This window comes from Pleurodeles waltl, chromosome 5 (genome assembly GCF_031143425.1).
Source record: "Pleurodeles waltl isolate 20211129_DDA chromosome 5, aPleWal1.hap1.20221129, whole genome shotgun sequence".
In the NCBI taxonomy this organism is placed as follows: domain Eukaryota; kingdom Metazoa; phylum Chordata; class Amphibia; order Caudata; family Salamandridae; genus Pleurodeles; species Pleurodeles waltl.
The window spans coordinates 172554404-172577543 of record NC_090444.1 but is presented as its reverse complement, the minus strand read 5'-3'; the positions used below and the strand labels follow the sequence as shown (position 1 = coordinate 172577543).

Here is a 23140-nt window from a genome sequence, read left to right as displayed (position 1 = left end):
TCTGATCTGTTACTCTTGGTTCAAGAGCCTGAGATGCAAGTCTCCAGGATTAGGGAGTATGCTGATATTTAAATAAATCAGACCTCTGATTGGTGCTGGCTTCCACACAATGGCCAAAGGTAGATGATATATTCTACCTCTAGAGCCAGTATTTGGTAGAACATCTGGACACCTTCACTACAGCAGAAGAAAAGGCATTTTTCTACTTGCTTCTCTCTCTATATATATATTCAAACCAAGTCTCAGAACCCTTTGTGAAGTTTTACTGCTATGACCTGACAAAAGACAGAGCTTACCTGCTTGCAAAAGGAGCTGGTATATTCATGCCAAAAGGAGTCGATCTCTACACAAAGAACAGAAATTCCTTGGGGAGAACATCTTAACAGACCAAATTAATTCATGAGTAAAGAGATATCTGCAGGCTTGCAGAGCACACATATGAGCTGTAGAGCTTCAGTATCACGTGTCAGATGAGCCTGCACAATCCACACCTTATCGCATATCAAAGAGTAGCCTATCTAGGCACAGGAGGCCAAGACGTAGGGCGAATTTGCATCCCCAGCATGTTGGGCTCTGTTGGCTAGATGAGACCATCCTGAATATGGGAAAGTATGAATTATCTTTCTAGGCCTTATTGTTGATCTTTAAAGCCACAACTGATTCCAGTTCACAGTGAGAAATGATGAAGCCAGTGATTTCTGTGGCCTACGACCAATAATTCTGAGTAGAATCAGTACATTTTGAGACACAGGTTCATGAAGTTTTAGGTACCCTCTGAGACTCATTAGTAGGTGCTGATGGTCTGTATCACTGTTTATATATAGAAATCTGTTGTGTCCTAAATTAGTTCCTTGGCTTCAGAGATTTCAAATACATCCTAACTGGATAGCATAGTGGTGATACAATCCCCGGTCACTGCTGACTCTTCAATAGGCTACAAAAGTTCAATAAATGGGGTGTGGTCCTGTTTCGGCAATGTATGTTTGGGCGTACTAGTTTTTGTGGGACACCATTTATTTTTAGATGATGAAAACTCAGCGGCAGATGCTTCTGCCCACTGAGTTGTAGAGTGTGGTACCCACGGCTAGACCAGCAAAAGGATTTTGTTAAAGTCCTTGTATCTCTATATCATGCACAAACCTAAATCGACTGCAGGAAAAATCAGAGACACAAACAAAGAAATAATGGTCTAGAAAACATTTCACCTTGCAGACAGGAGCTGTGATAATTATGGGGCTGTTCCTCAGCCCTGTAGGTGTTAGCACCTTCTGATTTTCTTTATAAATCCACGTTCTATTTGTCAGGCTGCAGATAAAAGTAATTTTCCTCTGAAGTTAAAAGCACTGACTGGGCTTGGAAAGTTTTAAGTTTTATTTACTGTGTCATACTGTATTTGCCTTTCCAATCCTTACTGCCACCAGACAAAGCCTTGATTGCTCTACCTTGCTTCCTGAGGAGAGTCAAGCACTAAAAAGGTATAAGTTATCTAACTGGATTGTGAGAGTACTGTGGCCATAGTGGTAAACAACGGTCCCAGATGAGACACTGTCCAGTAACCAATGGACTCGCCTTATGTTCCCAAGTAAAAAAAAATACTTCTTGGTGGGATTAAATTGGTGTGCAATGTTCAGGAGATAGAATGGGGTTAACTATGCCCCTGTAGGGAATTCTGTTCAAATGTAATACAAATTATCAGTAGCCAGTCCAAGAAAGAACATAAGTCACTGTGAATAAAGAACCCAAAGCACACTTCGTAATTTACATTAAGTCAGAATCAGACAATTCTGTTCCTTGTTTTGAAGTGCTTGTTTATTTGGAAGCGCCACAATGGGTGTAGACAAGATCTTCATGTAGCAGCAGCCGACACATGTTTCGTCCCACACAAATTATTCAGAGGGTTCATGCATGTGCTTTTTCCTCTGTTGATGTTTCGAGAAAAGAGGGCAAGGGGCCAGAGATGTCCACGTTTTTTTGCTAGACACCTGCTAGCGCCGGCAGGTGAGAGGGGTGACAATGTTAATTTCATCCGCCTGCAAACTAGAGGACCTCTATAATAAAGACACCAGGGGGTAGCTACATGCCAGAGACAGCAGGGAACCACCATTTTGTGTATCACCAGGTCCTCGGAAGTAACATATATATTTTTGTACAGTGCATCCGCAATACCCACTAAAATAAAAGGCACAATATACACCTCACGTTATGGGAGAGTGAAGGGCCCCATTTCTTTGTATTGGATGGATCTTTACTGAGTACGTCAGTATGGCTTTTTTCTAGGTAAGAGGGCAGATAAAAAGGTCTACGCACTGGCTTATAAACCGCAGCCACCATACATCAGTCTCACACAGGGTGGTGTGCGGGGTGTTTCCACACATCTGTAAAAAAAAATATATAAAGGTCATACTTGTCTCATCTATCCTGTGGCTTCCGTGCTGGTAAGAGGCAAAAATGCAAGTGAGCTACAAATGTCAAAAGGGCTACCGAGAACAGTTGACCACACACAGGATGCAGATACAACCTTACCCTTTTTCTGGAACATTTACATGGGAGGAAAATTCACGAAGCATGATCCGTTTAAATACATTCGAAACAATTAAAAAAGGCGCTCATTACTTCAGTTAGTCTGAAACGTAAAATGCTCTATTTTCCTCTCAAATGTGAAGGGGATTTAGGAATTCTGCCATAGTTAAAAAAATAAAATAAAAAAAAAGTAAAATTCAAACTCTGAGAAGACGAGCAAGGGCTTGTCGTGCCTGTGAATAGATGGTGTGGGAGTTCCCTCTCAAACATGCAAACTCTATAGCAGAAGAAACTGTCAAAACCCGCTAAAAAAAGACATGATTAACATGCAGATGACACACTGTGCTCCCAACAGAGAAGAGAGAATCAAATGCCAGGATATTTGCTCTTTTGATTGAAAATTGGTTTCAGCACCTGCTCTGTGACACCCGGATGCCTGGGGATTTCATATGTTCGGCATTTAAGCTGAAGGATCGGATCTTCGTTCAAAAGCTGAGCCAGCATCAGGACCCCATTCTAGAAGAAGAGAACAGCCGGTCATGCGATGGATGGGAAATGGATCCCTGTTTGAAGCGAAATGTTGTAAAATGCAGCAACTGGAGATACTCTACACATATATTTCCACATTACAGAAAACAGTTACACAAGATGCAGGTCAAAAACAGAAGGCTGGACAACCGCATATAACGTCACAGATTTCTCTTGATTAAAGTTGAATCACTAATATATATTACTAAAACAACGTGTTTTTAGTACACAACAATCTAATTCAGTAACAAGCCATGTTCAGTGGAGAAACATTCAAGCTGCTGGTCATCGACAATGTGCCTCAGGTGGGAACACCAGCATCACAGCCTTTTTGATGTGGGAGTGGCAACTGGCAAATAAGAGCTCCCAGTTGTATTCCGGGTCATGAAGAAAGACGTGGACATTTGGAGAAAGGGGTACGGGAAGCCGTTCATGTCAAAATTACAGCTCTCCATATAGGACACTTCCTAAAATACATAGCATGTTGCAAAATGAATATGACACATACTATGTGTCAAAATATTTATGATACCTGGCAGAGTGAATCTGACTTGAACCAAAGCAAATATGAAACCTGGCAGAGTGAATTTGCTACTCAGTGATTAATATGAATAACTCACACTCTTATTTGAAGAGATACAATGAAATATATATCAATCTTACTGAAATAAATATGGCCCTCCCTCTAAACAATAAAGCAATCACTGAAACAAATACAATATTCATCAAAAAGAATGGGACATTTCTTAAAATGACTGACACATGCCAAGAAGAATATGACACACACTGAAATTATCATGACAGACTGAAATGCATATAAGGTACTGAAATGACAATGTATTATTATGAAAAAAATATAATGTGCGACGAATATTACATTTATCAAAATGAATACGGTTTGCACTGAGAGTAATATGATACACATTGACATGATTATATGCATTGCAATGGGTATGACATGTTAAAATTAATATGATGTGTTAATACGAATGAGACATCCATTGAAATAAATATGGCACATGCTAAGATGAATATGACTTGCACTGAAATTAATATTACCCCCTTTGAAATTAATTCAACATGCCTTAAACTGAATATGACCAATGCTGAAATTAAAATGAAACTTGTCAAAATTAATGTTATACTTTGAAATTAATATGATACACGTCAAATTGAATATCATATATATTGAAATGAATATGACCTATGATGAAATGGATATAACCCATGTTCAAATTATTATATCAGGTGTGAAGATAAATATGACATCCACTGAAATGCATTTGACATTCATTGAAAGCAATATGACATGTCAAGATGAAAATGAACTACTTTGAAATGAATATAACATCTGGTGAAGTTAATGACCTCCGTCAAAATAAATATGACAATCATTAAAATGAATATGACACTTTTTTAAATGGATATGAAGCTATGTGAGATAAATGTAGCATGTTTTGAAATGAATAAAACACATATTGAAAAGAACACAAGCCATGTTTAAATGACTATGATCCCTGTTTAAATTAATATGGCTTGCATTGAACGGATGTTGATTTGTTTTAAAATTAATATTACATATTGAAATTAATAATACATATTCTGAAAGGATATGATATGCACAAAATTAAATTAACTAAAAATTATTATATTGTTTTGACTATGAGCAGCAATTCATTTTTGGATTCTGGGCACTTTATTACTGCTGAATAATGCTAAAGTGCAAGTGCTTTCTATCTTAATTGTATTGATGATTGGTTTATCCATGATTGGCACATTTGATTTACCAGTAAGTCCCTAGTATAGTGTACTATGGGTGCACAGGGCCTGTAAATCAAATGCAACTAGTGGGCCTGCAGCATTGATTGTGCCACCCACATGAGTAGCCCTGCAAACATGTCTCAGACCTGACACTAAAGTGTCTGTGTGTGCAGTTTTAAACTGCCATTTCGACCTCCCTTTTACTACATCTAAGTCACCCCTCAGGTAGGCCTAAGGCAGCCCCATGGGCAGGGTGCAGTGTATTTAAAAGGTAGGACATGTACTGGTGTGTTTTACATGTGCTGGTGTGTTTTACATGTCCTGATCATGAAATACTGCTAAATTCAATTTTTACTACTGCAAGACCTATCTCTCCCATAGGGTAACATGGGGATTACCTTTAAATATATAAAGGGTAATTTACCATTGGGAGCAGATGGAGATAAGGAGTTTGGGGTCTCTGAACTCAGAATTTAAAAATACATGTTTTGGTGACATTGGTTTTTAAATTGTAAGTTTGAAAATGCCACTTTTAGAAAGTGGGCATTTGATTGCTTAACCATTCTGTGCCTCTGTCTGTCTGTAGAAAACACATCTGGGTCAGGACGACAGTTGGGCTGTTTGTGAATTAATTCTAGACAGCCACATAAAGAGATCTGAGGTGTGCCCCACATATCCTGATGGGTCTTCCTGAGCTACAGTGGTGGGAGGAGTTGACACTTGCATCTGAACAGGGCTGTTCCTGCACTTAGACAAAGCAGTCTGCAACCCCCTGGAGTGTGTCTGGGGCCAGGGCAGGAAAGGCAGGGTCTTGTGCACAACAAAGACTCCTCTTTGAAGTTTGTCTATTTCAAAGACAGAAAATGGTATAAGTACTGGACCTCTGACCCCACAAAGTTAGAATCCTTCTGGACTGAGGACATTCTGCCAAGAAGAAGAGCTGGATGCTGTAGGAGGGACTGCAACTCTGCCTGTTGCTTTACTGTGCTGGGCTGCTGCTTGCTGTTTTTGTCCTGGGAGTGAACGAACTGGACTTTGCTTTCTACACCATATTTCTAAAGGTTCTCTAAGGGGTTGGACTGAGCTTGCCTCCTGTTAAGAAGTCTCAGGGACATCAAACACTTCATCTGCCAGCACCTGGGCTCTCTTGCTGAGAGTCCTGACTTGCCAAGTGATGTCAAATCCATTTCCTGGGCCCTTGGGAGTGAGATCTGGAGTAACCAGGAAACCATGTACATCGACTCCAGAGCGACTTCAGAACCAGCACCGATGTCCAACTCTGTGAAGCTGCCTAGACCGATGCCGCAGGCCGACGCCACTGCAGCACATGCAAAGTCCCACCACATCGTGAGTCCCACCTGCAGTGCCACTGACGCCGATGCCACCCAACTCCGACTCCACCACACCACCTATGGCTCCATAGTGTGATCGCAACACTGTGAAGTCAACGCCTCGTGTTTTGACCTGCTGGAATCATCGACCCCACCTAATCAAAAGGAACCGATGCCTTGCCACGGATGTCACATCACCTCCCCTACATAAGGAGCCTCCCCTGCCTGGCAGTAAGGAACCAATGCCTCCCTTTCCTGGCAGCAGTAAGGAACTGACACTGCACCGGTTCCAGTGACACCGCACCTCCCAGACTCTGTACAACGTCATTGTTTCCTCATTTTCCAAGGTACTGTACCGGGGTCTGTGGGACTTTGTGACCAGTCCACACTCCCTCGTGAATGGTGTCAGACTGTTAGGAATGATTCGGTCAAGACGTTGTGATAGCCCCAGTTGGAGCTATTGTGTTTCCAAGTGCTATATTAAGATTTAGGGCCTGATTATGAGTTTGGCGGTCGGACCGCCAGACCGCCATGTTGGCGGTCCCAAAAACACTACAGCGCTGGCGGTCCCCAGACCACCGTATTACGATTCATACAGGCAGGATCTCCATCAACCAGGCAACATAGTCAGAATGTCAGCAGCGCGTCAGCTTGGATTCAGGCGGTTCGACCTTCAGTGTCGTCAGCACCGCAGCCAAATACAGAGCCTATTACAAACATACAGTCGCCATGGCGGTCCCCATGCAGTGGTCGACCACCACTATCCACGTTCAGCAAAATAACAGACAAGGGCACACTGGATGAATTAAAAAACAACACAGCTGACACACATTGGCGAAGTGGACACACCTGCAAACAACACTATAAAACGCATCCCTTCACAGATCACAATCCTTTGCATTTCCACTGCAGCACAGCAAGACAGACCACACATGATTTTGTCTATTTTTTATCATAAGGCAGCCCTTTTTTTCTCCATCCCTTTTTACACCTTTCATATACATCGTCTTTTTTTCCCCCATATTCACTTGTCTTGTTTAGTTAGTCAATGTCACCCCCTTTAATTTCCAGGCTTGTCACGGGCCAAAAACCCACGATTTTCAGAGGATCAGTTGAGAGTCATGGTGGGTGAACTCATTAGAGTAGAGCCACAATTGTTTGGAGCCAAAGTCCAGCACACTCCTCTCAGTAGGAAAATGGAAATACAGGATAGTCGACATAGTGAATGCCGGAGATACCTCCCTGTGCACAAAGGAAGAGATAGAATGAACTCAGGGGCTAGATCTGTTCCCTGGTCTCCAGGCAGCAACTGAAGGCCAAGACACTGGCAGTGGCCCTCCTTGTGCCCCGTTAAGACTCTTTCCCTGGGAGGAGAAAGTTTTGGCCATCCTGCATCCTCCTGGTTTGACAGGAATACCTGGGGGAGTGGAGTCTGGTAAGTTACAACACAAATAAAGCCACAAAACTGAAATGTCATGCATGCTCACAGTTTAGCTGTTGCCACTGTCTTGTTCATGTACCTCAACAAAATTCAATACCCAGACTATCTGAGTTGTAACATTGCCAATCTGTATAATCGCATCCAACATCACACCTACCGAGGCTCATCACATGCCATATGCCTGAATGGTGCCTGAAAATATCACAATAACAAAAACACATTCCAGGATTTATGGTATGCCCAAAATGTAAACTTATGCTCAAACCTAAATGCAGCCTGCATACAGATATGTAATACCAAACATCTGTCAAGTGTTGGGGAGTACAGAGAGAGTGACCTGACTGCAACTAACGGGAGGCACTGTTCCAGTACCTCTAAACACCAGCCCAGTGGTCACTCGTCCAAATACACTTGTTTGTGAACTCTCAATTGAAGTGCACTCATCTAGGGGAATACAATTTGTCAACTGTGTGTAGTGGAGGGAGTGTCCGGACTGCAACTCCCAGGAGGCACTGTTTCAGTAACTCCAAACATCAGCCCAGTGGTCCCTTGTCCAAATACCCTTGTTTGTGAACTCTCAATTGAAGTGTACTCACCTGGGGGGATGCCATCTGTATAGTGTGGAGAGTGATCTGACTGCAAAGCACAGCAGGCCCTGTTCCAGTAACTGCAAACACCAGCCCAGTGGTCACTTGTCTAAATATCCTTGTTTGTGAACTCGAACTCAAAATTTAAGTGTACTCACCTGGAATACACCATTTGTAAAGTGTGTAGTAGAGGGAGTGACCTGACTGAAAATCCCAGGAGGCACTGTTTCAGTAACTCCAAACACCAGCCCAGTGGTGACTTGCCCAAGTACCCCTGTTTGTGAACTCTCAATTGAAATGTACTCACCTGGATGGATACCATTTATATAGTGTGTGTAGTGTAGCGAGTGATCTGACTGCAAAGCACAATAGGTCCTGTTCCAGTAACTCCAAACACCAGCCCAGTGGTCCTTGTCCAAAGTGGGCACTTGTCAAAATAACCTTGTTTGTGAACTCTCAGTTGAAGTTTTCTCACTTGGAAGGATACCATTTGTCAAGTGTGTGTAGTGTAGAGCGTGATATGACTTCAAAGCACAACTGACCCTGTTTCAGTAACTCCAAACAGCAGCCCAAGTGATCAATTGAAGTTTACTCATGTGGGAGTGATCAAGATACAGATCATGCTCAAATCAGAGACGTGTCTGTCTAACTAGCTTCATCTTGACTTGCTAACCCAAGATGATACTATTGAAGACAGGAATGACACTTTACCCAGTGTGTAAAAGAAGTATTCCTAAGGCTTCAAAATGCATCACCAGACTGGTACTGGCAGCAGACACACTCACACAGCACTGTGCACATGACGACTCCAGTCACATATACAACAAAGACCTGGGTTTGCTTGCATCCCACTCAACTAGGACTCCAAAGGGTCAAAGCCATATCTTGCTTCTCCACTGTGCTGGCTGCACTGGTGTGAGTGTCATTTTCAGGCCAGCTTCAGTGCAACTGATCTGCACATCTCATCAGCTGCTTGAGTCAAATTGCGTTGGCTTGCTTCACACATTTCATGTCAAATAGCCCCATACCATGGTTACTTGGTACAACTGGATTACCTACAACTTAACTTGGTCTCTGCTTACTTTAACACAAAACCTTTGGAAGTAAATGTCACAATTCAACAAGTAACAATGTATGTTTTTCATCAGCAGGTGGATCTGCCACTGGACACACTGAGGCCACAGAACAGACTACCACTACCCCCCTGGATGAAGCCTTCAGTGATGACAACACTCCTGGACTTGTGGATGTGAAGGACGGTTCTAGCCCATTTGGGCAACCTGGTCAGATGACAACAGTGAGTCTCAATGTGCCCACAACATCAACTCCCAGCCCTGTTCCTTCAACGTCACAGAAAAACATTTGCCCCCGCCAACCTGTGTGCCTAGCACAGTTTTCACCATCTTGTGCCCCCGAGTCCTGGATCCAGAGTTGCAGCGGTACACTTTGGACAAAGCGGGTCCATGAACAAGTTGGAGAGGGCAGCCTGTGGCAATGAAACAAGCCTGTAGGGTGCGTGGGAAGGATGCTGTGGGCCAGTTGGGTGAGGCCACTGGGGCTGCTCTTGGCCAGGACACCTTCAGCCACGTCTTGGGGGTCTATCAGGAGTCCTAAGGCATGATGGGCCAGGTGTTGACCAAACTCTGGGAAATCAAGCAGCTACTGAGGGACATGCATAGGGACATGTGTGAACATATGGAGGCCCACAATGCCAACATGGCCTCCCTAACAGGGGTGTTGAGGTGCAGACACACAACCCTGAGCAGAGCTGTTCAAAACCAATTTTCCCCTTCCTTTGGCTCATCAACAGCAGGTCCATCAACATCGGCAGCAGCCACACGAAGGGAGGCCCTGCCAGAGGATCAACCAGCCACAGACACCCCTGGCTCTGTACCAGCTGATCTCTCTCCACTCCCCCCCCCCCCCTTCAAGCGGAGATGTCCAGCAAATAATCCAGGAGGTGCAGAGGCAAGACACCCACTACTGCCAGCAGTAACCCTCTTCCTTAAGGTCCTTCTTTGCGTGTTACACATTCACTTTGTGGACTGATCCAGAACCACCTTCCATTTCCAATGGGAGGGGCACGCTGAATTTTGGACTTGCAATGGTGTGACATCTACTCCAATGACTTCATTAACCATGAATGACCCCTTCACATGTTTTATTCTTTGGTTGATTCAGGTCACGTCTATTTTCTCTTAGTAGTAGCTTCACAATAAAATCACCCATCAGTGACTTATTGTCTGCTGATTTTGCTTTCATATTTAGCTATGTAGATATTTCAGACCATGTGAACCATACCATGATAATCCAAGGTACTTAAAATGGGATATGTTGCATGTACACAGTTTACAGCCCGGATTACAACCATCCCACACAAACACATACATGCAAGTGTCTGGTAATACTAAAAATGCATTAAAGTGTTCAGCACATAGTCTGTCAATATGTCTGAACTATTGGAAATCATAAATGATTGACTCATACTAAGTAAATGAACATATTTAGTGGTACAGACCTCCAGACCACAGAAGGAAGGGATATGTCAGACATTGTCCTGTAGAATAGACAAACATTGAAGTTCCTTATCACATACCACACCAAAGTAATCCAAATTACATAATCCAAGATTCAGACAGATGGCAGGTCAACACTTCCTGGTAACAGGGCCCTTATAACCCAATGCTCATGCATACACAAACATATGTCAGGGTGTGGGACATGCACTGTGGCCTACAATTATGATACACATATACTGGTGCATACAGGTTATAGAAAAAGTATTTATTCAATGTGAAGGAACAATGGCTTGGTCATAAGCTAGGACTACATAAAAGATGACCACATGATGACATATATGATGCATCGTGCCCACCACAGGACACAAAACAAGTGCAATGGGCACTACTAAACCTCAACCCAAACAGTGTGCAACATGTTTCATACACCCACACTCTGTGACATATATTACCTGGAACAATCAATGCCCACTTTGCATGTCAGAACAGCATCACATACCTGCCAATGTCACAACTAAGAAATGCCCACATGAAGATGTCATGGTGAAGGTACCTGCACAAATAACAAAACAAGTAGTATACGCTTAAAACCATACATATGACACAAGTCACACAGCAAGCATCTGGAAATCAAGTTATATTACAAAGAAATGCAACATCATCAAGGTGGGGATGTGTCAAAAGCTATCTTACAAATCAGCCTTTGGTGCATTTTTATGGAGTATCAGCTCCCTAACTGTTTCAAAAACACTAAGCTCCACACATTCTCACAACTACAGTTCATTGTAGTTACATTCATGACATCACATGACATACTTAAACTCCTGAGAAGTATCTGTGGATATGATTGTCTCGCCAGTCTGCTCCTTCCTCTTTACCACCGTCATCTTCCTTGGGCATTTCAGGATTCTCACCCGGTGCCAATGCGCGCTCCCCCTCCTCAGGGATGTATGGGATATTTCTCCGCGGGGCGATGTGGTGCAGCATGCAATATGCCACAGTGATCTGACACACTTTCCAGGGAGTGGAGGATGGCTCCTCCGCTCCTCCGGTCCTGTCCAAACAGCTGAATCTGGCCTTCAGTAGCCCAAAAGCCCGCTCCATTGCCCGCCTTGTTCTTCCACGGGCCTCATTGAAGTGGATTTCCCCTGGCGTAGTTGGATTCCTCAGCGGCGTCAATAACCAAGGATGGTTTGGACATGCGGAGCATCCTGTTAAGGAAAGGGACATAAGTGCAACAATGAGTCACTCACTTCATGATTGTAGCACCTGACATTGCTCACACACAATCAGTACAGTTGTGACTTATCGACCAGTCAGGTCCTCCCTGGTTGCAGTTGTGACATCAGCTGGGGTATGGTGCTGTTTTACATTACAAAGGAATCATGGGCTGATCCAGGAAAACGGGCACACACATTTGAAATGTAGAGATCCGCCAAACAGACAACTTGCACATTGATGGAATCAATGTTTTTTTCTGTTGCATCTGACTTGTTCAGTGGCCTGTGGCGGCACCAAGCCAACATGTGTGCCATCAATGCCCCCACCACATGTGGGATGCAGGCGAAACCACAGAAGTCAGACTTCACGTTGGCTAAATCCTCACGTCTGGGGGAACCTGACATAGCTGTCTATGTGTGTCAATATTGCTGATAGGAAATCTTTCAACACCAGACTGGACATAGGTTGGGACATCCCACCAGATAGGGCCACTGTATGTTGGAAGGACCCTGTGGCCAGGAAGTGCTATACTGACATGAGTTGTACAATGGGTGGTATGCAATATGGATTACGGTTAGTTAGCATCAGATCTGGCTCCAACTGATGGCATAAATCTACTATTGTTTGCCTATTCAGACAGTAGAGCTGGATGAGTTGGCGTTCCACCATGGTCTGAAGGTCTGGCAATGGGCAGTAGCCAGGAGGTTGTCACATCCTCCTTCTCCCAGGGTACCTATGTGTGAAAAGACATGATTTGGAACATTAGTCACTGTGCCCACAGCAACATGCATGATGCATGCCAACAATATCATGTGACAAAAGCATTTCTGACTCAATATACATGACACCCAGTACACATCACAGCTGACAACTACACAAGGGTTAAATGTGACCCCCATGGGTGTGAAAACGTGTCCACAACATGGATTCGGGCGACACCCAACTATCTGCTACACAGTTGCCTCTCGTAATGTGACTGTATTTTCCGACCGCCAAAAATACCATCAGCAGTGGTGGCCTGTGCACCGCCGTCATATACCATCGGTGTCCTACAACCCACTACACTGGTGGTTGTGTAGTCTGATCAACACAACAAAAGAGATTGAGGATGTTTGTGATGATATTAAACTTATATTATTTTTGTGATGCATATAATAGGGCCATATACAGTCTTTGAAGATGCCAAAATGGCCGATGCCTGGACATCAGGAACTGCCTGCAGTCGTTGGCGGAAGTCATCTACGTGGTAGGGGGTTTGAACCGTGGCGGTCACAGCCATAGGCTAACGCTGTTGCCTGTGGTGGTCGGGGCCCAATGGCTGTGTCCGTCAGTAGTGATGACTGTGTACATTGCATACGTGTACAGTGCGTTGTGCAAAATCATTCACTTGACTCCTGACACTATTGCCAGCAACACCTCCACCATTTCAGCTTCTGCATGCCACCTCTGGGAGCAACCATGCCATGCCCAGCAGGTGAAAGTGCCATGCCTTCTCTCCAGAGGAGCTGGAGAGGCTTGTGAGTGAGGTTATTCCACTCCATGGTCAGGCTCTATTGCTCACCAGAGGAGCAGGTAAGTACCCCATAATTGACTCTGTTCAACAACATCCTTTCCCTCCTCACAGGCTACAATGTGTCCCTATATGCCAGTTAGACTTCTTGTGTGCCTGTTGCAGTCTGTGTGGCACCAATGGGATGTATACATGGTGCAAGTATTGGAGACCAGTACTATATGTTGTGTTCATTCACATTGTGTTGCGTGATGTTTTTGGGGCCCTAGATCCTCCTTGTGTTGGATGCATATAACTAAGCAAGGTGACTTTACTGCTGTCCAATGACATTTCTTTGTTAACAATGGTTGTAAACGTTACACAATTTGTGTGCATGACAGCATGAGCTGTGTATGCATCTTGTCCGAGTCATTGAGGATCTTGTAAGCAATGTGTATTGTGCCACAGATCTTTCACCCCACATCTGGCCTTGCCAAACTGTTGTCTGGAAGGCCTATCATGATTCAGTCTGCCCTTCGGGTTGCCCTACAAGCCACATTGCTGATGGCCATATGATGTACTGTCATGCATGGAAGTGATGGAAATGTGAGTGTCATGTAAGTTATGTATGCTCAGCCTGCAGAGATCAGGGCCTGTCAAATGTATGTCCCAATATGGGACATAGTCCAGGCTGTGGGAGAGTCACTGTGGCTATGCAACTGTGGCACTGTACCCACTCCCTGTAGACCTGCAGATCCAGTCAGGTGGCCAATATGAGGATCTAGTGGCAAAACTTGCCATGAATGCATCAGTTCAATGACTAGATTAGGAATGGGCACGGAGGTAAATCCCTGAACTCTCCCATGTGTGCATTTTGCATCATTGTCAATGCGAGTCTTAAACTCATGACAGGTCCCTTACTCCCATAGCTCTATTGTCATGCTCAAAGAAGTCATATTTGTTCTGTACAGGCTTATGCATAAATGAGAGACCCACAGCTCAGACAGTGTGTAGATTCCTGGGAGGCCATGACATGCGACTCAGTAGCTTGGTTACATAGCAGAAATTGTACAATACATACCTTTGTATGTTGGATGCTATTTCTGTAGGTTAGAAACTTATGTTCAAAGGAGTGTTCTGTGGCACAGGTACATACCACCAAAACCCACCCTGAAGTGACATGAATCTGCTTTTGGTAGGGTATATGTTCAGAAATGCACAGGGAAGACACTTTCCATACCCACCATGCCAGCCCTTTCATGGTCACTCAAGTGTAAGGGTGAAGTCTGCACTATGGTAAATGCCTATAGGGACTGTAGGCATTGAGTCAATGTTGCAGAGTGTAAATGTGTTTGTCCAGTCAGGCCTAAGGAGTTTACCCTTCAGAAACCATATAGGAGTGTGGTGGTTCATTGTGGCTCACATCACAGTACAGGATGCTGGAGCATGGGCTACCTTATGTTAGTAGGCTTGCTTATCATTGTAGGCCATAAGCAGGGTAGTGGGTTAGTCTGCAGATGAATCCAAAAGTGTGTAGTCACGCCTCTGTACTGATTGGCATGTGTGCTTCACAATTGTGGTATGTTGACAAATTGCCCATTTTGTACTTGCTGTTTATGACATGAGAGTGACATAACCATTTGGGCAAAAACTTGTGTTTGTAATCACTTGATTTGTCTCTTGCAGTGATACAAGTAAACACCAAATCAGAAGAAGGAGATTTGGAGACCCATTGCCCGGAAGGTGCAGGCCCTGGGGGTCCATAGCCGATGGAGTGCCCAGTCGCAAGAGGTGGGAGGTCCTGAGATGCAGGGCCTGGAAGATTACGAGGTCCAGCTGGGGCTGTCCTTGCAACGTGGACGTGGTGCATATCGGAGCATGCTAACACAGTGGAATCACCAGTTGTGGTGGAATGAGCGCGCAAGCCCTCAGGGGGTTGCTTCTTGGCCAAAGCCTAGCACATCTTGATGCAAAGAAGTACCCATCAAGAGATGGTACGTTTTTGCACTGTCTTCCCCATTCTTCGCACCCACATCCCCGACAAATAATTGATCGTCCACCCAGAAATCTTTATTACGATTAAGGTAGAACGCCAACGCTCTTTTTGGGTCCAGACAGTGGAGTCTGTCCTCCTCATGTGAAGGATGTGGGGGTGCGTAAAAAGCAGGCAAGGTGACGGACTGGCCTACATGAAAAGGCGTAACCTTGGGAAGGAAGGAAGCCTTAGTGCACAACACCACTTTGTCAGGGTGCACAGACTAGAATGGAGGTTTGGAAGAAAGTGCCTGAAGCTTACTCACCCTGCAAGCAGAGTTGATGGCAACAAAAAAGACAGTCTTGAAAGTGAGGAGCCGTAAGGGGCAATTGTGCATCGGCTGAAAGGGAGTACACATTAAATAAGTAAGGGCAAGATTAGGGTCCCACTGATGCATGATAAATGGAGTGAGAGGAAATAAATTTAAGGAATCTACTCGCAACAGGAGATTTAAAGAGTGAGGGATGATCAGGTAACCCAAGGCAGGCCGAAATGGCAGATAACTACCCTTTAGGGGTACCCAAAGCAGAGCCCTGCTAGGCCAAAGAAAGAATGAACAAAAGAACCTCAGATCGAGGGGCAGAGAGCGGACAACAGATTTGTTGGTGCATCATGCCACAAATTTATGCCAACAACAGGTGTATACCGTTTAGGAGGAGGGACGCCTGGCTGTCAAGATAACATTACAGACTTCGGGTGGAAGATCAAAAGTCGTCAACTGTCGCCGCTCAATCTCCACGCATGAAGGCGGAGATTGGACAGGTTCAGGTGGAGAACCGTCCCCTGCTGCTGCGACAGAAGATCCCCCCGAAGAGGCAGTCTGAGTGGAGGATCAATGACCATACTCAATAGCTCTGGATACCATACTCTCTGTGCCCAGTCCGGAGCCACCAAAATGTCTTGGGCCCTGTCATTCCTGATCTTCTTGACAACTCTGGGCGGAAGTGGTATAGGCAAAAAAGGAGGCCGGAGTTCCACTCGAGACGAAAAGCGTCTCCAAGCGAGTGCCGCCTTGGAAACTCCAACGTGCAAAACAGCTGACATTGCGCATTCTCTGCAGAGGCGAACAGATCTAACCAAGGCTCTCCCCACTGCTGAAAGAGACTTTGATGCCATTTGTGATCGGCTGTGCATCAACGGCTGAGTTTGTCCTCTCTGGCGCTGAGAGAACCCGCCAGATGTTGAACCACCACGGTAATGACCTGATGTTCCAGCCATGTCCAGAGGCGTAGTGCCTTCTGACAAAGGGTCCAGGACCCTACTCTGCCCTGTTTGTTGCAGTACCACATGGCAGTAGTACTGTCCGTGAACATCTGCACTACCTTCCCTTTAAGAGAGGGAAGGAATGCTTTCAACGCAAGCCTGATCGCCCGGAGCTCCAGAAGGTTGGCCAGACGCCTCTGATCTCTGCCTCTCCCATGTGGCAGCCCAAACCCAGGAGCAATGCATCTGTCACTATAGAAAAATCTGTCTGGGGAAGGGGGAGGGATCTGCCATGGACCCAATGCGGATTTGAAAGCCAACACTGCAGGTCTTTCGCAGTCCCCTCCGAGATCAGGACCATGTCGAATAGATTCCCCTGATGCTGCGCCCACTGGGACTTCAAGTCCCACTGGAGAGCATGCATATGCCATATGGCATGTGTCACTAGCAGGATGCAGGAGGCCATGAGGCCCAGCAGCCTCAGAGTCAGTCTCAACGAAACCCACAACAGAGGCTGAAAGATCGGAATCATAGCCTGAATATCTTGCACTTACTTTTCGGGAGGATAGGCCCGAAACTACACTGTGTCCGGAATGGTTCCGATGAAAGGGAGCGTCTGAGAGGGAGTCAGGTGTGACTTCAGCACATTGATAGTGAACCCCAGAGTGTGCAAGAGGCTCGCCGTAGTCTGAAGGTGGGAGATGACTTTCTGGGGCGAGTCCACCTTCAACAGCCAGTCGTCGAGATAGGGAAAGACTGAGACCCCTAAACAGCGCAAATGAGCTGCAACCACCGCCATCACTTTTGTGAACACCGGGGGGGGGCGCTAGTAAGGCCAAAGGAGAGCACAGTAAACTGACAGTGCTCGTGACCTACCACGAATCGTAGGTAACGTCTGTGGGCAGCAGGACGGAGACATGGAAATAAGCGTCCTGCAAGTCCAACGCTACCATCCAGTCTCCTGGGTCTAAGGCAGACAGAACCTGAGCCAGGGTGAGCATTTTGAATTTCTCCTTCTTGAGGAAGTAGTTTAGGTCCTGAAGGTCTAGGATAGGACGTAAGCCCTTGTCCTTTTTCAGTACCAGAAAGTAACGGGAATAACAACCATGACCTACTTCTGGTACAGGGACCTTCTCTATAGCTCCCTTGACCAAGAGAGCTGAGACTTCCTGGCCGAGAAGTGCCAAATGATCCTCCAGAAGTTGGCTGAGTGATGGAGGCATGGCCAGTGGGGCAGATTCAAAAGGGAGGGAATAGCCCTTTCAAACTATCTGCAAAACCCATATGTCCATAGTGATGAATTTCCAGTGGGGCAGGTGATGGCGAATCCTGCCACCAACTGGATCGGAGTGAGGGGACGGACTAGTGGGGTTTGGAGGCTGCAGCGGGGGCAGGGGTGTACTGGGCAGACCCTGATTCCCACACCCACATGGGATTCCGCGTCCCCAGCCACGCAGCGGCTGAACAGCATGGGTGGCACGGTGGCTGGGTGGGGGACGCGACAGGGGTCCCCTCCAGTGGCTACGAAAGGGGTGAAAAGCAGACTGCTGGGGGCGAGGGGTAGGGGAAAGACCAAGGGACTTAGCCATAGCCCGGGAATCCCTGAATCTCTCCAAGGCCTAGTCCGCTTTGTCTCCAAAGAGAAGGGAGCCATCAATGGGCATGTCCATGAGAGACTGTTGAACATCCCCCGAAAAACCAGAAGTATGCAACCAGGCCACCGTCATAGCAACTGATCTGCCCAGAGAGTTGGTCGTGTCCAGTCCACATCAGATTGTGAACTTTTCCGCATCTCTCCCATCGTTGACAACTTTGGAGACAATAGAATGGGCCTCCTCCGGTATCAGCGGCAGAAGTTGCGCAACGGTATCCCACAGAAAGTGGGTATAGCAGCCCAAAAGGCATGTGGTGTTCACGGTCTGCAGTGCGAGACTGGAGGAAGAAAACATCTTCTTCCCAAATTGTTCCAGCCTGGATGACAAGACTCTCAGGAGTGGGGTGTTGGGACAGGAATTTAGGGTCGTTCAGGGCATTCCGATGGCGGCGTGTGATAGTCCTATTCACAGGAGCCCCTGTGTTGGGTTTGGACCAAGTACCCAAAAGGACATCGGTGAGGGATTCATTGAATGGTAAAAGGGGCTCAGATGTGGAAACCCCTGGTTGAAGCATCTCCGTCAGGAGATTGGACCTGACCTCTACAGAAGGTAGCTCAAGGTCAAGGGACTCTGCCACCCTACTGACCACCATAGCATAAGTTGCTCCCTCCGCCGTAGCCACGGTAGGAGGAGACAGCATGCCAGCGTCTTCAAGTGTCCAGTCCACTGGCCAAGCCCAATTCCTGTGCCCAGTCGAAAGATGGGTCATTCTGGTATGCAAAAGGGTCCAGGGACCCCTCCGATCCTTCCCCGAATTTATATCCATAGGAAAAAGGGTCCAAATCCGACCTGGGGTGAGTAGGCCCCATTGAGGACAGAGGCTGCATCAGCCGACGCCGCTCCGACTCTTTGGGGATAAGGATTGGCTCGACGTCGATAGTGGGCAGTAGCGATGTCGGGAGCGTTGACAATCGAACCCGTGGTGAGGAAGGTCTCAGTGGTACAACCGGCATCAGTGCGGATCCGAAGGGGACCGTGGTGGCCGGAGCCAAAGCCGCCGGCGCAGAACCCGAAGGCCCCTCAGCCAATCCCCTTGGGCCCGAAGGCACCATATCTGGGTCGGTCCACCCAAAAATGAGGCGCATGGCCTCATATAAATCTTTAAATTGGGCGGGGGTCGCTCCGGCTCCCGAAAATTCGGGGAAGCGTGGAGCGGACCCAGAAGCAGGCTCCGAGGACGGAGGCCTTCAGCGTTGATGCTCCTCCCGCATCGTATTAGCCGGGCGACGGGGCGAAGTCGAAGGGTGACGGGACCACTTCACATCTTCTTCTTCTTCTTACCTGTGCCTGAAGATTTGGAGGAAGACAAATGATGGTGGTAATGCGAACGGTCTCGAGACCTTCCTCTCGAGCGAGACCGGGACCTAAGCGGAGTTGAGCGCCAGGCTGCCATGAGCTTGAGAGAACGCTCCCTCAAGGCTTTTGGGTGCATGGCTAGGCACTCGGAGCACGACTTCTGGTCGTGGCCGCGCTCCTGGCACCACAGATAAACCTGATGCGGATCCGTCACTGACATCATGCAGGACAGTCCTCGCACGGCTTGAAACCGGTCTTCGGGGACGTCTCGACGCACCAAAAGCTCACCTAAAAACTCGACAAAACAATCGAACTCGGTCAAAAAGAGACCAGGGTAACTCTCTCCAGATCAGCGCGTGGCGCGGAAAGAAAAGAACTGACGTTACCGAGCTGACGTGGCGTCAGTGTACTATTCCTGATGCCATCACAGCGACTACGACACTTGCGGAGTCGACCGACGCCACCTACTGACACACCTCAGACACCATATCTCACAGGTGCACACACCCAAGGCATCTACACCCACAAACAAGCCCACCACTCCCTCAACCTCCAAATCCCCAACCTCTTCTAATGACCCTACCCGTTTTCCCAAGGAGAGTTCTTTTTTGACCTTGCTTTTTCCCCTGTTACCTCCAAACCCCCTTCCAAACCCAAGAGGCTCCCACCTACATCCCAACCCATCCCTTCCACATCAAGTCCTCCCCTGTCACACCTGCTCTTTCTGCAAGCACCCACACCCCTTGCCCCCAAAAAGAAACCCTCACCTCTGAAGAAGAAGCCTCCCCTCCCAAACCCAAACCCACCCATCCCATGCCATCACACATCACCCACGGATGATCCATGAGGTGCCTCCCTGCCCACTTGATGCACCTTCCTGTGGACATTCCCTGGCAGTGATTGGAGTCAAGATTGGGCAAAATAATGTGCATGGAATTATATGGCCTGGCCAATGGCCTTTGCTCTTAAACATTTGAATTGAATAAACCCAAGTTGTAGTTTTGTTGGGTACACATTTGTCCTGCCATTACTTTTCCACGTTTTGTTGCGCCTGTGTAACCTGTGTTGTATGACTTCAGTTGTGTATGTTTTACCCTCATTGCTGATCCATTTGCTGTTGTTTGCAAAATTGGACTTTGCAGGCAGTGCTGGTGTCACCTAAGACAAGGGTAGATGTTCACTGCATGGATATGTGGGTGTTGATCCAATCGGGGTGTCACTGCATTGTGTTATATTTGCTAGGTAAGTATTTAATCTTGTGTTGGCCAATATCAGCATGTACGGTGTTAGATTTGTCCCCCTGATATGGACTGTACCTTTGTCTAATGTGTGGGAGCTAGAGTTTTGTTTGTCCACACTTGGAGGGTGTTCAATTGTGCTAGCTCCCTTTGAATTTGACTGATCATGTGTCCATTCTGATGTGTGTACCTTACAGCTACTTCATTTAGATGTATGGACCATGCTGTTGCTGTTGTACGTGCTTTCTTGACTTGTACTTACACATTTGGCAGATAGGCATGTCACTTGACTCAAATATTGTTTGTCATTGAGATACATGAAGGGCCATTTCCTGTGCAAATGCTTCTTTAGGAGCATGTGCTAAGTGAAATGTGTCCAAGGGCAGCCTCCTCTCACGAATGCTCCTGATGCCACCATCCCTATTGTTTTAGTTGCGAGCTGTGGATATTTGTTTCACAAACTAATGTGCATCCCATTGACCTTCCATTGTGTTGCAATGTGGGTGCGTGGGTCCATCGATGAGCAGTACCTGCGGCAGGAAGTGTGTGATATGCTCTATGGCAGCACAGGACGTGTAACTCTGCCTGCAGGTGAGTTGCTTCCTTTATGGTCTCCGTTTCCACCTGCTGGGATTTGGTGGTAACTTGTAATGAGGCCCTTAATATTTGAAAATGTGTATCTTTGCTTGTGTATGTTGGATGTGTTATTTACAAAAATACTTACCTGCATGATAAAGTACTGTGCGACAAATGTAACAATATTACCTGCGTTGTAAACGGATGCATGTAATGGATGCGTGGTACAGACTGGTTCCTTGTTTTATATTCTGTTAAATGTGTGGCATATTAATTGTACCTAATTCATTTTAGTCCATATCATACCCTTTCAGAATACGTAATATTAATTTCAATATGTACTATTAATTTTAACGCAAATCAACATAAGTTCAGTGCAAGCCATATTCATTTAAAAAGGGGTCATATTCATTTAAATATGGCTTGTGTTCATTTCGATATGTGCTTAATTCATTTCAAAGCATGCTACGTTTAACTCACAGTTTCATATTCATTCAAAATGTGTCATATTCATGTTACAGAATGTCATATTAATTTTGATTTGGGACATATTCATTTCACCAGGTGTCATTTTCATTTCAAAGTATTCATCTTAACAAGTGTCATATTCCTTTCAAGGAATGCCATTCATTTAAATGGATGTCATATTCACTTTAATCTTAACACCTGTCATAATAATTTTAACATTGGTAATATCCATTTCCACATGTCATATTCATTTCAATATATACAAGATTTATTTTGCTGTGTATCATATCAATTTCAAAGCATAACATACTGTGACCGAGTTAGTCAGCGACGACACGAATGCAGTGAGATATGAGTTCAGGTAAATTTTACTGATATAGTTCTTGCTGGCGTGACACGACCATTGCATAAGTTCTGCTCTTCAGTCTTTGTCTGTCCTTTGTGGGATTTTAAGTCTCCTTTTCTTTGTCTTCTTCTTCCAGGGCTCCCAGGAGGCGCATGTGGGAAAAAACAAGATAAAACAACGGTAAGTTCCTTTTCTTTTTTTCTTATCCTTTGTTTTACTACTTCTTCCTATGCTCTGTCTTGATTGTCTGATGTTTTTCCTCTCCTTTGTTTTCCCAATTCCTGTCCTTTTCTCTATCAGCTACACACTCCTTAAGGCTCATTTGTCGTTGCCTCCTGTTTTATCTTCTCTCCTGTTTTCTTTTTCCTGTTGGTCTATTTCCTTCTTGTAGCCTTCTTTTGAGGTTTTCCTTCCTCTTTTAGTTTCTTGCCCCTCTCTCGCGCTCTTGATCTATATCTCTCTCTGCCCCTTTTCTTGTAGCGTTCATTATTCCCTGTCTGTTTCCTATTACTTGGCTTCTCTTTTCCCGTTATCACTTTTATGGGGGTGGGGTGGGGTGTGTCTCTCCTTCCTTCCTTCCTTCCTGCTCCCCTTCTTGTTTTGTCCCACTCCTCCTCGTTATCCTCCCCACCCCCCTTCTGGTATTCGTCTCCCTTGTCCTCCAAGGCCCCCACCTTTTATCTTTAATCTTTCCCTTAACCCGTTCCAGAACGCACATGGCGTTGCCACGCTTCTCCTGAAGCGTGGCTGGAGTCTTTGCTGTGCGCCTCCTGCGCCGCTATCAGGGCTCCGGTCACGTCCTCGCCTTCACCTGTCTCTTTGTGCTGCGTTGGATGTCTTTTCCTCGGTTCGGCGTCTTCCGTGTTCTCCCCGTCGTCTGCACTCTCCACTTCCTCCGTGTTCTCCACCTCCTTTTCACGCTGTCC

At 46.0% G+C, this 23140-nt stretch overlaps 1 protein-coding gene across 3 annotated transcripts in view; it reads right to left on the bottom strand.

Annotated features, from left to right (window-relative positions):
- RAB3GAP2 (RAB3 GTPase activating non-catalytic protein subunit 2) overlaps positions 1-23140 on the bottom strand; it is a 695385-nt gene that overhangs the window by 462942 nt on the left and 209303 nt on the right. For all 3 annotated transcript variants that reach the window (XM_069233869.1, XM_069233867.1, XM_069233868.1), the window contains one exon: positions 2935-3036. In XM_069233869.1, coding sequence (XP_069089970.1) covers positions 2935-3036 — 102 coding nt within the window. The remainder of the gene's footprint in view (positions 1-2934; positions 3037-23140) is intronic.